The sequence below is a fragment of the Schistocerca gregaria genome, chromosome 2 (assembly GCF_023897955.1).
Source record: "Schistocerca gregaria isolate iqSchGreg1 chromosome 2, iqSchGreg1.2, whole genome shotgun sequence".
Lineage (NCBI taxonomy): Eukaryota > Metazoa > Arthropoda > Insecta > Orthoptera > Acrididae > Schistocerca > Schistocerca gregaria.
Genome location: NC_064921.1, coordinates 813,296,068 through 813,309,740, shown reverse-complemented (window position 1 = coordinate 813,309,740; position 13,673 = coordinate 813,296,068). Strand labels below are relative to the sequence as shown.

General features: G+C 42.1%; 1 protein-coding gene across 3 annotated transcripts in view; it reads right to left on the bottom strand.

The window, feature by feature from the left end:
- LOC126335125 (uncharacterized) overlaps positions 1 to 7,777 on the bottom strand; it is a 173,074-nt gene extending 165,297 nt beyond the window's left edge. Inside the window, exon 1 of one of the 3 annotated variants that reach the window (XM_049998082.1) lies at positions 7,175 to 7,777. In XM_049998082.1, the coding sequence (XP_049854039.1) occupies positions 7,175 to 7,177 (3 nt within the window). In that variant the 5' untranslated portion in view covers positions 7,178 to 7,777. The remainder of the gene's footprint in view (positions 1 to 7,174) is intronic. The other 2 variants (XM_049998083.1, XM_049998084.1) reach the window with 2 other exon arrangements.
- Positions 7,778 to 13,673: the final 5,896 nt, after the last annotated feature.

Sequence of the window (13,673 nt, the reverse complement as noted above, 5' to 3'; positions counted from 1 at the left end):
GGCGAAACTTGGTAAGAATGCCAATGTGTTAATTTGAAACCTAGTTATGCTAGAAAAAAATTAGTTCTCATTTTGGCCACCAGGTGCAAATCTGACGCTGTGCACTGTTTGCAGGACCGTATGACATCCACACTGCCATTTGACAAGCCATAACATGAGTAAACAGTATGACTGTCGAGAAGAGAGCCTGTACACTGCTGGCGAAACAGTTTTGTGTGAACAGCAGCAGTTACAGTGCTGCATTGAGAGAAAATATCACAACTGAAAAGTCTGGTGAAAGGCCTGATGTCATTAAATGGTTTAAAGAAGATGATAATGAAGTTCGAAAAGACGGGGGAGCATGGGGTGGCACTGGAGGAGGAAAGCATCCTATCTCAGTGGAAGCTATTGACGAGCTTGCTGTTACTGTAACTGATCAGTCAGCAAGAGACCCAAGTAATGCTAGCGCTCGTGCAGTGTCATGAGAATTGTCCATCCCATGGTCAACAGCATGGAAAGTTTTGCGCTCTATTTTACACTGGTACCCGTACAAGATCCAGATGATGCAGCAACTGAAACCTTATGACCTGTAGCAATTTTCTCAACTTTTTCTTTGGTTTCTGGAATGGATCGAAGTTGATGACATGTGGTCGAGCAGTATGCTGTGGAGTGATGGGGTACATTTTATACTACAGGGTGCAGTGAATGCACAGAACTGCCGAATTTGGGATACTGCTAAACCGCGTATTGTGCACGAAGAGCCATTGCACTCGCCGTATGTGACTTTATGGTTTGGTATCACAAGCACCTTTATTCTCCTCAGGTGTACCGTGACGTCTGCATGTTATCGAGACCTCCTCGTACAACTAGTGATACCTGCTTGGGAAGAGCGCAACTGTGTGGAAACCACTATCGTTCGCCAAGTGAAAGCTTTGCGTGATGCAAGCTCCCATGAAAAAGTTTTCTCCTGAGGTTTTCCAGAAGCATGGCCTGCATCACCACCTGATCGGGATCCATGTGACTTTTGGCTCTGGGAATACCTAAAAGAAAGCGCTTACCAGGAACACATTCCCTCTCTACCTGATCTGAAAGACAGTATAGAGAAACACATTGCTCAGATTCCACCCAAACTGCTGCGAGCAACTGTTGATCACGTCGTTTTACGGATGCAGCATCGTCTCCCGTTCTCATACTGAACAAATTGTGTAAGCGGCCGTTAGTAATAAAATCAACATTATGCCTTTCTCGCTTCTTTGACCTTCTATGCCAACGTCCCGGTCCTAACCCATTACATATGGTAACATTTCTATACGTCTTTCTTACATTCGGAGCGTCAGATTTGCGCCTGGTGGCCAAAATTGGAGCTAATTTTTCCCGCGTAAATCTGTCCCTCATTAACGCATTAGCATATCTACCAAGTTTCCCTACCAAATAACAGCCCACACTGGACCTCCGCGAGCAGCTGTACTTTAATTATAACCACCTGGTACTTGAGGCACTTTTACTATCTCTGGTACATGGTTCTCGGCGTTTCGCCCAATACATCCTTTCGAAGCATCTTCCAACTGCTTTACAGCTGCTCATGAATTACAAATAAGTCACCCTTTGCCAGACAACGGCATTCACAGTGAGGCTATATTCTGACTGGTGCAATGTTTATCTGAACACTAAACAGGTAACTTTAAATTAGCCTCAGTGATACTGTTTTAATTTCAGGATCTGATTTGCTGCAAGTTTCCTTTAAGATGAGAATTTACCAACACCCAAGAAAGTGGATCGTGTTTTAATAATAGAAAGCATCTGGAATAAAATCTGCAGATTCCTTTTTTAAAACAACTTACGGGAATTCAGTCAGGTAATATTTACAGCGAAAGCCGATATTTCGGTGGGAGTACACCCCGCCATTTTCAAGGCACAAACTGCAACGGACAGGTGATGTACAGGAAAATGTAAAACCTCGGTTCCTGGAGTAATTCAGGAAAGATAACAAACACACACTGAACACTAGTGTCGCCAAAGATGACCAAAGTCAGAGGTGTCAATAATGAAAGACTACGAACTAGCAGGTGAGGTGACATGGACTCTGTCCCTCTGTATTTTACAAGGGAGAGAGCAAGATTCCAAGCAGAGCTTAAGCAAAAACCTCCATCGCTGTTTACAAGGTTGCTCGCTAATTTAATCTCAACAGCCTCCTTAATAACACTGTCCCGTTAACTGGAGGTGCATGCCAATATCTATCCCATAATATAGGGTGACCAGTATCCAAACAATGTTCTCCAATAACATATCTACTTGTCTGCTGTAATCGTGTGTGCCGTTTATGCACAGTGCACCGGACCTCCATGGTCCTGATAGACCAATATATGCTATGCCACAGCAACAAGGAATGCTATATACACCCGCCTTAGGCAAACCAAGATCATCCTTAACGGAACCCAAAAGCACTCTAATTTTAGATGGAGGTCGGAAAACACATTTCACGTCGTATTTCCGTAAAATACGACCGATCTTGTTGGAAGTGCTTCCTACGTAAGGCAAAAAGGCATAAGACGTAAGTGTCGACTCAGTATTGTCATCAATCAGCCGATGCACAGTTGGTCGATAGCGCAACGCACGTCCAATCTGTCTTTCACTATAACCATTCTGACGAAACGTAGCTTCAAAATGGGACTGCTCAGCTGGCGAAGTCTCAGTGTTGGAAATGACATGTGCCCTGTGTACCAAGGTAAGAAAGTACCCCTTCACGCTGGGCCGGATGGTGACAACTGTTAGCTTGTAAATACAATTCGGTGTGAGTACGTTTCCTGTAAACTGCATGTCCCAATGATACATCAACCTTCCTCCTAAGCAAAACGTCAAGAAAGGGAAGGCAACCATCCTCTTCCACCTCCATTGTAAAACGAATGTTCGGGTGGATCGAGTTCAGATGTTCTAAAAAGGCATTCAAATTCTCCCTACCATGAGGCCAAACAACAAAAGTATCATCAACATATCTGAAGAAACAGGCCGGTTTCAAAGGCGCTGCCTCCAATGCACGTTCCTCGAAGTCTTCTATAAACAAATTTGCGATCGCAGGAGACAACTGACTATCCATCGCAACTCCATCTGTCTGCTGGTAATACCGGTCATTGAATAAAAAGTAAGTGGATGTCAACACATGTAGAAAGAGATTAGTTAATTCAGCAACAAACCTAACCTCAACCGCAACGAATCAGACAGAGGAACACCAGTGAAGAGAGAGACCACATAAAAACTTACTGCAACATCAGAGTCATTCAACCTAATTTTCTCCAAACGACGAAAGAAATCAGCTGAATTCCTGATATGATGTTCACATCGACCAACTTGTGGACTCAACAGAGAAGCAAGATGCTTGGCTACACGATATGTTGGAGCGCCAGTATTACTCACTGATGATGATGATGATGATGATGATGATGATGACGATGATGATGATGATGATGAGTCCCATACTTCTTTACAGAGCGTAGGGGAGCGACGCGGGAGACCCGCGCCTCCTTACTAGGCAAGGTCCTATTGGAAGTGGTATGCCATTGCCTTCCTCCTACTATTACTCACTATAGGATGGAAAAGAAACCCTTCCTTCTGTACCTCCAGAAGGCCATATAACCTAGGGGGAACAGTACTATAGGTGTTAAGACTCGTGGTAGTGTCCTACGACAAACCACTTTTCTTCAGGAGGCTGTTGGTCTTTCTCTCAACACTTTTCGTGGGATCAGCATCGATTGCGCGATACGCTGAGTCAGATAATAAACGTTGCATCTTTCGTACATAATCCAGTCTGTTTAAAACAACGGTGGCATTGCCCTCGTGCGCAGGTAAAATAAAAATATCAGGATCAACTTTGAGAGGCTACTATAATTTTCGTTAAATTTCTTTGTTGCATGACGTTTTCCCTGTGTCAACACCATGCTGTTCAAATTTGACGTCATTCTGAGCAGTGGTTCTCTTTCTACAGCATTTTGAAACAGGAACTTTTGTTATGGACGCCCTGTACACCAAATAACAACAATATACGCTACTGAGAAGGGAGAAACTAAATGAGACGCGATATGACAATCGTAATATGCACAAAAGAATACTGCGCAGGAAGAGTCGTCTTCATCCGACCTAAGGTTGGGCAGAAAAGAAGAAAGTATTTATTTGTTAAAGGCGGAACCTATCCGAAAGCAAATGTAGGGGAAACGAAGCATAACTGAACGTCGAATACTGATGGCAAAATTCCTAAGAAGCAAGAATAGTTTACAGCTGATATAGTACTACATCACAAGACAAAGAAGCCTTCACACAATCAATAAAATATTTTGGGAAACTGACACGAACAGCAAAATATGAGGATCTATAACACAAAGTAGGACCTATTTGACACACGCGGTTCCACACAAAGTAGTAAATGTGCCAAAATACATGGATTTTTTACTTAGCTGAATTTGTGACACCTTTTACATGAGCTTGCTAAGGACGGGCAACGTAGCATTAGTTTATTCCACACAAAATCGCAAAAATCATGGAGTATCAACTGAGCACGTCTTATGCTTGCGGGCAGCTAAGAATGAATTGAGCAGAATGTGGAGTCTTCTCCAGAACCACGTCCATCCACTCATCGCGATCTATATGCCTAACTCCTTGGCCGATCGCTGAAAAACTGTTGCCGAGAACTCTCGGTACACCTGTGGTCTGGCAACTCCACACTCCCTATTCCTCTCCCAGCCTATTCCTCTCCCTTAGCCTATCTGCCGCCGAGATGCGAGCACCATCTACGAGCCCCCCAACTGATGTTAGACTGACTAGCTAATCCGTCCCTAGTGTTCAAAAAATTTTTGGATATTAGTTTTGGTTTTATACAAAAACTCGTGTTGTAGTATTTTCATTTACTATCACACATAAAACACTGCAACACATACATAGTCACTCTATTTCAAAAATAATAAATATATTTACAGATAATTTACCTTCTTAGATTTAATATTCGAAAACTGCTTCATAATGCCACTATCAAGTTCTAATTAATGGAGGGTCCAATGAAATATGTGAGTCACAAGCGTTTAGAAGAGTGTACCTGAATCTTTTACTTATGTTAATATAATACGTAAAATTACATTTCGGTACTGATCAATAATTAGCTCAGTGATGAATCGTGCGCTCTGCTTTTGTTGCCCCACCCCCGCCCCTTCCTCCTTCCAACCTTGCAGCAGACGCCACGGGTTGGACCCCTTGCATATCCAGGTAAGGCCGCCTCTGCGTCCAAGAATGTGTTTTCGAATGCTTCATGTGATTTGAAAAGAAACTTCCTGGCAGATTAAAACTGTGTGCCGGACGGAGACTCGAACTCGGGACCTTTGCCTTTCGCGGGTAAGTGCTCTACCAACTGAGCTACCCAAGCACGACTCACGGCCCGTTCTCACAGCTTTACTCGTGCCAGTACCTCGTCTCCTACCTTCCAAACTTTACAGAAGCTCTCCTACCTCAGTTGGTAGAGCACTTGCCCGCGAAAGGCAAATGTCCCGAGTTCGAGTCTCGGTCCGGCACACAGTTTTAATCTTCCAGGAAGTTTCATATCAGCGCACACTCCGCTGCAGAGTGAAAATCTCATTCTGGATTTGAAAAAAGTTTGCCGATAGTTTCCAGTAGCCTTAATAATGTTGTCGAAGGTGGATCAAACTGCACTCAAAGTTGTAACCTGATTAAAGTCAAAGTGAATATTCATTAGAATTTCTTGTAATAAAACTTGGTTACGAAGCCTCAACTAACAGTTCTGGTCAATGCTGTATCATTAATTTGGAATACTGCCAGTAGTGAGTTCAAATAGGTACATGTCTGCAAAGAATACATGCTTTCGTGTTTTAATAGAACTGGTTTTTTTCGTGAAAACAAAATTATCAACAGAATTTACTGATGCATAAATAATTTCATTCAAGGCACTGGAGATGTTTGAGTATACTTATGTTATATAGTATGTGTATATGCGGGTCGTGGGTTGCGCCTGGATAGCTTAGTCAGTACCAACAATGCTCGCCTAAGGTTCTGGGTACGAATCCTGTTCAGCACGCAGCTTTCAAGTGCCAGAAAGAGCACTGACTCCGCAGTGGAGTGGAAAAACTCGTTCTATAAGTTATTAACCACAGTAACGTCCCATCAAGCTACAGTAAACAGAATTTAGTTAAAGCCTTGCACAATGAACTGATAGCTAATACTGAACTTACCGCACTAGATTAATTCTAATTTCAGAGAGTTTCAAATGTGACAGAAGGTGGAAGAATAACACTGAAAATCTCGCAAAAACTGCTGACAAAATTTCAGATAGCGATTTGTTATTATGAAACTAATAATACTTTACAATGCGTGCTTTCCCTCACAAATGAAAGAAGAACAGAAACGTATTCAAAATTATTTCGCTAGTTTTTATCGACATTTCGTTCAGCAACGAAATAGCAATTAATTTCGAAGGATCTAGTACAGATTTGTGCCTTGCACTTACAATGATTACAGACTGCCGATACATGATACAACTAAATTAGGTAGCAACAAACAGTTGGCACCTCAACGGAGCTTCACTACCAGCTACGTTATGTTCGCACGTTTAGTTGATTAAAGTATATTGAATTTCTAAGAAAAACTAATCGAATGCGTTAACGTATTCTTTGGACTAAAGACAACCACAACAACAACAACAACATAAAGTAATTGAGGTGGATCAATTATTATACGAGCTTTGTAAGTGTCGGAAGGCATGACACACTTACAGAGCAGAGCAGACATTTCAAGAGAGACGTTTCTTTCATTTTCATGAAGCATAATAACTGTTTTAAACCATTACATAATTTTTGGGTGTTTCTGTAAAATTACGTTATGTCTTCCAGATTTCCACGCGTTTGTCGACTACGTCAGAAATGGAAACAGAAAATTACACGATCTCAGTATTTAACACAAGCTATGAACAATTAATGGCACACGTTCCTTCACGCAGTGGTTCAGCGATGAACGGCAGTAAAATTTCGTCTTTAAAAAATGTGTGTGGTGGTAATATTTCCAACGTAAATGTGAATCTGAAGAACGTGATAATTCTTAGGCATTGTTTGTAAGGCATCTCGTCTATCATTCAGTACATTTACTATATTTAAGGCACAAAAGTGATTCGTAATGGGTAACTTTAAGCATAGTTGTAAGTACCTACCATTTTAACACTTCTTCTCTATGCGAACAGTACGGTTTACACTGCTACACTGTTTAAAGACGTATATAATTTCCATTTTACCAAACTGTCTCTCGCGCAGTTAACGTTTTATATGTAGCATTCTCTCTTCCCCCTGCGAATAACATTCCTTAGTCGCATTCTTTTGTTTAGGAAACAAAGGTAAAAATAACAACGTGCCAGCCACAGTAACGTGCCCAATCACTGTATCCCACAGTCTAATGTTAGACTGTGGTAATCCAAAGTGGACGAATTTTTCGTTCAGTTCCTATATCCGTAGCTTTTTAAATGTCATTCCGAGTATTTGGAATATTTTCATTTTTATCAACTGTCTTATTGTCAAGTAGTTAATTACAAGAAAGAGATTCTGACTAACAGACCATTTTGTCATCGAAATCGGTGCAATATATTAACACATAAATAGAAGGGAGGAGCTTCTAATTTAACGTCCCGTCAGGGTCGAGGCAATTAGGGACTGATTATTTTCTGGGTATGGACAAGGATTGAGAAGGAAACATCTGTCAACCTGTTGAAGAAACCTTCCTGGCATTCGGGACAATGATTTAGGGAAACCACGGAAACTTCAGTCATGATGCACAGCGGAGATTTGGGTAATTTGGAAAAACGATAGCAAGCGATATATATCGAAGGTGCGACTGTCAAAGGAGACGATATCTATTTTGTTTACACCGATGACAACGACAAAAGATGAACGAGATGGATTTTATGTATAGCCCGCCAATCAGTCTCCATTTCAAATGACCAATGTTTCAAATTTTTTTTTACATAAATCATGAGCTAGATGAGTGAAGGTCAAAAGAAATAACACGTTCAGAGCAGAAGTAAGACTGTAAATATGATCACTGTTCGATTAGTCGCAGCAATATGCCACGATTTTCGAGGACGCGGTTACGGAGGGACCTAACAGCATAGCTTTAATTTCTAGAACTGAAACGAGCAGTAATCATATTTTCAGTTTTGCTTCTCCTCTGAATGTGTTATTGCTTTTGACAATAAAAAATGATACACTTAACATTACCTATCCAGTTACCTACTTCCATGAAACATTGATCATATCAAGTGGAGATTGCTTGGCACGGCAGCCGCGTGTTCTTCATTGTTTATATTGTGTATAGAATCTTATTATAAAAGCGAATGTGCTCGTCTTTCGGTGTTAATCATGCCGTTGTACTTTGTACAAGTAATAAAAAAATACCTCCAACAATGTCAAAACCGTATCGGTTTGTAAACAAATCATATCGACGCAATTATTATTCTATTATAATAGTAACATAACACAAGATATTACTTTCCTCTCGTATTGGAAAAGTCGCTCGTTTCAACAACGCGCATTAGAGGTCGATTCTCACAATCGACACCGGGCCCTGCGACAGTTGCAGATTCGATATATATCGCTTGCAAGGGAGGAAAGAAGTATAGGTTTCAAACCCGCGCCGGCGACGACATCGTTAGAGGTGGAGCACAATCTCGGTTTGGATAAAGGTAGGGAAAGAAATCGGCCGTTGGCTTTTGAAAGGAACCCTCGCTTCCATTTCCGTTTACTGACTTAAGGGAACCATGGAACACATACGTCCTGGCCCCGCTCTTAGCAATTGTGAACACGGTACCGGTATTCGTAATTAAGTTGAATTGCTACCGTAGTTGTTTTCCATTTTGTTTACAATCGCGCCACCTCGCCCGCGAATATGAGGCCAGTCTTAACCACTGAGCCACGTCACTTGAGCATAAAACTATGTAGCAATATGTGGAATCCAATAAGCATGGATATCCGCAGAAATTTTACCAAGAGGAGAGAAGATTCCAAACTTGCCAAATTTGATTGATTCGGTGAGTTTGAAAACGTGTGGTGCCCGAAGAACTAAGTGTGACAAGAAGGACATAAAACCTACGGTATCTCAAAAGATCGCTATTTACCTGCTAAGTATTTTCAAGGTTAATTAGTCTGGCACCTAAACATTAAGTGTAGTTCAACAGTATATGCAAAATACATATTTTTATATTATGATTATGTGTAAGGAAGGCATGTTTTTGATTTAACGATCTGAAATTACCTCCTCATACGATTAAATCTTGGGTATCCAACGGCTTGTGAAATAAAGTTACAAAAATTCACAACAATTTATTCATACTCGCAAAACGTTAAGTTTAAACTGAAAATTAAAAATCTGAAATAGGAACAAAAATCCGAGTGACTGAGAACATCCAGCTGAATATCAACGGAAATGCCACTTTATTCCCCTCGAAGTTTAGAAACAGATTATAAACTTTAAAAAAGACTTAGCTTCAACCTTTATATGATCTGTAACACTTTGCATATAAAACTCCACATCTCTTCACATTAAAAAAATGGTTCAAATGGCTCTGAGCACTATGGGACTTAACATCTTAGGTCATCAGTCCCCTAGAACTTAGAACTATTTAAACCTAACTAACCTAAGGACATCACACAACACCCAGCCATCACGAGGCAGAAAAAAATCATTGACCCCGCCGGGAATCGAACCCGGGAACCCGGGCGTGGGAAGCGAGATCTTCACATTAAAAAATTTATTGCATTACTTTCATGATTTCTGTTTATTCGTGTCGATTCGTATGACTAAATGTATTCTGAAAGCTGCTTTTTTGGCTTCATTAGGTAAGAGTTGTCAGATGAAAGTGGGAACCTCCCAAAAGCCATGCTGAAATTGGCCCGTAGATCCAACGTTTATCTGTCTAGGAATGAACCAAAGTATTCTTCGTTTCTCCAATTTGTCTCATTGTTGTGCAGCGCCGGGCAAGGTGGCCGAGCGGTTCTAGGCGATACAGTCTGGAACCGCGCGTCCGCTACGGTCGCAGGTTCGAATCGTGCTGACTTGGACATGGATGTGTGTGATGTCCTTAGGTTAAGTAGTTCTAAGTTATAGGGGACTGATGACCTCAGAAGTTAAGTCCCATAGTGCTCAGAGCCATTTGAACCTTTCTTTTTTCAGCACGCCAATTGGAATGTAGGATTCGTAGCTCCGTGTTCCAGCCACAGATTTTGAGAATATCCCAATACCGTAGTGCACGTTTTTTCGAAATTTCACACTTTGTTCCCTCTCTCCTAACGCAGAACATGGTATTTTCTTTTTTCAAATGTTATGTTTTGGATTATATATAGACGTACACGAGTACAATATTGCAAGGTTGTGTTCTTCAGGGAGTAGTACAATAGCTCTGCCGTGTAAAACTGAATGCAATTTCAGCAACCTAAGCCACCATGGGTTTCCTTTTTTCCACAGACGAATGGCAGGCTACTGCTGTGACGCCGTTGTGCGTCAAAGGGAGAGGGCGTTCTTGTGGGAAATGTGGACATACGACTAACATGTACACTGTGCTACATTGATGTGCTGGGAATCGGCTATGGAATCTGTACGCCACTCTGCCAGACCGGCTCCTTTCTGCAGCTCGGTAAGGGGTGAACGAGAAAGCGACAAAAAAAGATTTAAAACATTATTTCGACACGGTTCTGTACAGGTGCCTATCCGCAGTGACAGCAGATCAGCGCCGAAGCTGCAGTCGCTCCAAGGAATTTGCGTAATTTCCTGTGAACAGAGTCTGCCCAAAAGGCATGCTACTCGTACATAGTGACTGTTAAAGCTGCTGTATTCCTTGTCACGGTCGACTATGTTATGTCAATGGTTTAATGGAGCTGCACACAATGAGTGCTAGGAATGTGTGAGAACTTCGTAATGAGGAAGCAGCCTGTATCCAGATTCCAGGAATGGGAAGATTCCTCATCCCCCACCCTCCCCGTTGAGGGACCGTATATCAATAAGTATAACAGATGTACACTACTCTAGATTTTATTCATGGGAAATAAAGGTGATCGCAGAAATTTACCCAACAGTGAGATAAGATTTTAAATAACCATGTTATGAAAAGGATAGTTGTTACTCACCATGTAGTGGAGATGCTGAGTTGCAGATAGGCACAACAAAAAGACTGCCAGAAAGTGAGCTTTCGGCCAACAAGACCTTTGTCGGAAATAGACAACACACACACACACACACACACACACACACACACACACACACACACACACACACATGCAAACACAACTCACATACACATGACCGCAGTCTCTGGCTGCTGAAACCAGAGACTGTTGTCATGTGTGTGTCAGTTGCGACTGCGTGAGTGTGTGTGTGTATTTTGTCCATTTCCGACAATGGCCTTGTTGGCCGAAAGTTCACTTTCTGACAGTCTTTTTCTTGTGCCTGCCTGCAACTCAGCATCTCCGCTATATGGTGAGTAGCAAGTTAGCAACTATCCTTTTCATAATATTGTTACATTCCATGCTGCGTTTTCCATTGTTCGGTTAAAACTACAATCGTTTATTTAACTGATTCGGTCGTTATGAGTATGTAGCGTGCCTCAAGTCCTAATTTGAAATGAATTACAAAAATTTATTGAGTCTCAAACATTTGATAGTTATCTTCTCAACATTTTTTAAGTACATTACTTTCATACTTAAAAAGTAACCATATTTAGTATGTGCAAAATAGATATTTTTGTACAGTTAGTCTGAACGTGGATGGCATCTCTTTGATTTAACGATCTGAAAATACAGCCTCATATAATTAATTGTATATCCAATGAGTTTACCGAGCAATGTGCCGCAGTGGTAAGTGCTGGGCAGATGTTCAAATCTCCGACCAACCATCCAGATTTAGGTTTTCTTTGATTTCCTTAATTCTGTTTCCTTTGAAATAGTAATATTCTTTCCAGCCTTCTTCCTTCTGAGCTCGCATTCCATCTCCAATGATCTCGGCGTCGTTGGGATGTTAAATCCTAATATTCCTTCCTCACAACGAGTTAGAAAATGTTAACGAAACATATTTATATTCGTCTATGTAGGGTTGTCAGGAACAACGTGAGAAGCTTATAAGTGTGTTTCGGGGTAGGTTATGCTAATAAGTAACTTTTAAGAAAAAAATTCGAAACGTCGAGCCGTTTCCGAAGTCCGCCAATCATAGCGCGCCCAAGTCCAAGCGACCAGCCAGATACAATTAGTGCCCCTTGTTGTTCTCATAGCGTAGACGATACGTACGAGACTGCTCAACCTTTGGCTGGGATTTGGTGCTTACTACCGTCCCATGTCCAATTTTTGTAACGCTCTCTATTTCGGTTTTAGAGAGTCATACAAGAACACGTTTGGCGACACTGTCGCTGGAAGGCAGCTTGAATTTGCGATCCCAATAACCTCATTCGCTAACTTCAGTGCTAACTAACTCGAAACGGCGCAAATTTCGAAACAATCGTTGAAGAACTTTTCGAACAAACGAACTTCTACATTTTTGTATAGATTTTCCCTTCAACTATGATATAAAAAAAGACACACCACGAAGGAATTGTAGGAAATTAGTAAGTGTGATTTACATGTACAGACAAACAAATGATTACAATTTTAGAAAAATTGCATGATTTATTCAAGAGAAAAAGCTTCACAATTTAAGTCCGCCAGTAACGCGGTCAACATCTGGCCCTTATACAAGCATTGATTGATAGAATTGATGGATGTCCTCCTGAGGTGATATCGTGCCAAATTCTGTCCAAATGACTCATTAGATCGTCAAAATCCCGAGATGGTTGGAGGGCTCTATCCATAATGCTCCAAACGTTGACAACTGGGGAAAATCAGGTGACCTGTCTGGATAAGGTAGGGTTTGGCAAGCACGAAGGTAAGCAGTAGAAACACTCGCCGTGTGCGGCTGGGCATTATCTTGCTGAAAGGGATTCTGTCTGCTTTCATGGTTTACTTCTTCAGCCAGTCTTGCCCGGATGGTTATGATGTGTGCATGCTGTGTGCGGGTGCAGGAGGAGCTGGGCGCAGTTTGCGCACGGCTGAATGTTCTAGCTACGATCACTCGTCTTCAAGCTGCTGCCTTGAGTTGTGGTGGTGGCGGAGAATCTGGCGCGCCGCATGGGACACATCATGTGTCGTTTATTTTGCCCATGGGCTCTACTTCTGAGCCACCGCCTAGTGCACTCGACGCGGTGGATCCGCCCTCACAGTAGTGTGAGTAGCGGGTGGTAACGCATTCGCGTCGCTCGAAACGGAGGACCAATGTGGAGACTGTCCACTTGGCCTCGCCCACTCATCCTGTGACTGGACACGTGTCCATCCCTTCAGCAGGGTCCAAGCAGGCACATAGGCGGTAGGGTTTACTAGTTACTGGGAGCACGAAGCATTAGGCGCATTATGGAGTCCCTTATGCGAATAGCCTTCAGGGCAGGAAAGAAAGCCAATGAGCACTCAGTATGTCTGCTGGGGGACCTCATCCTAGATGTGGAGTCGGCCATGCCTGCAGCTATCGAGTAGGCAAGACGCAGTAGTCTCCAAGTTGTGGCTCACATAAGCACCAAAAATGCCTGTCGCATGGGTTTCGAGGCCATCCTCAGTTCGTAAAAGTGGCTGGTGGTGGTGGTGAAGACTGCT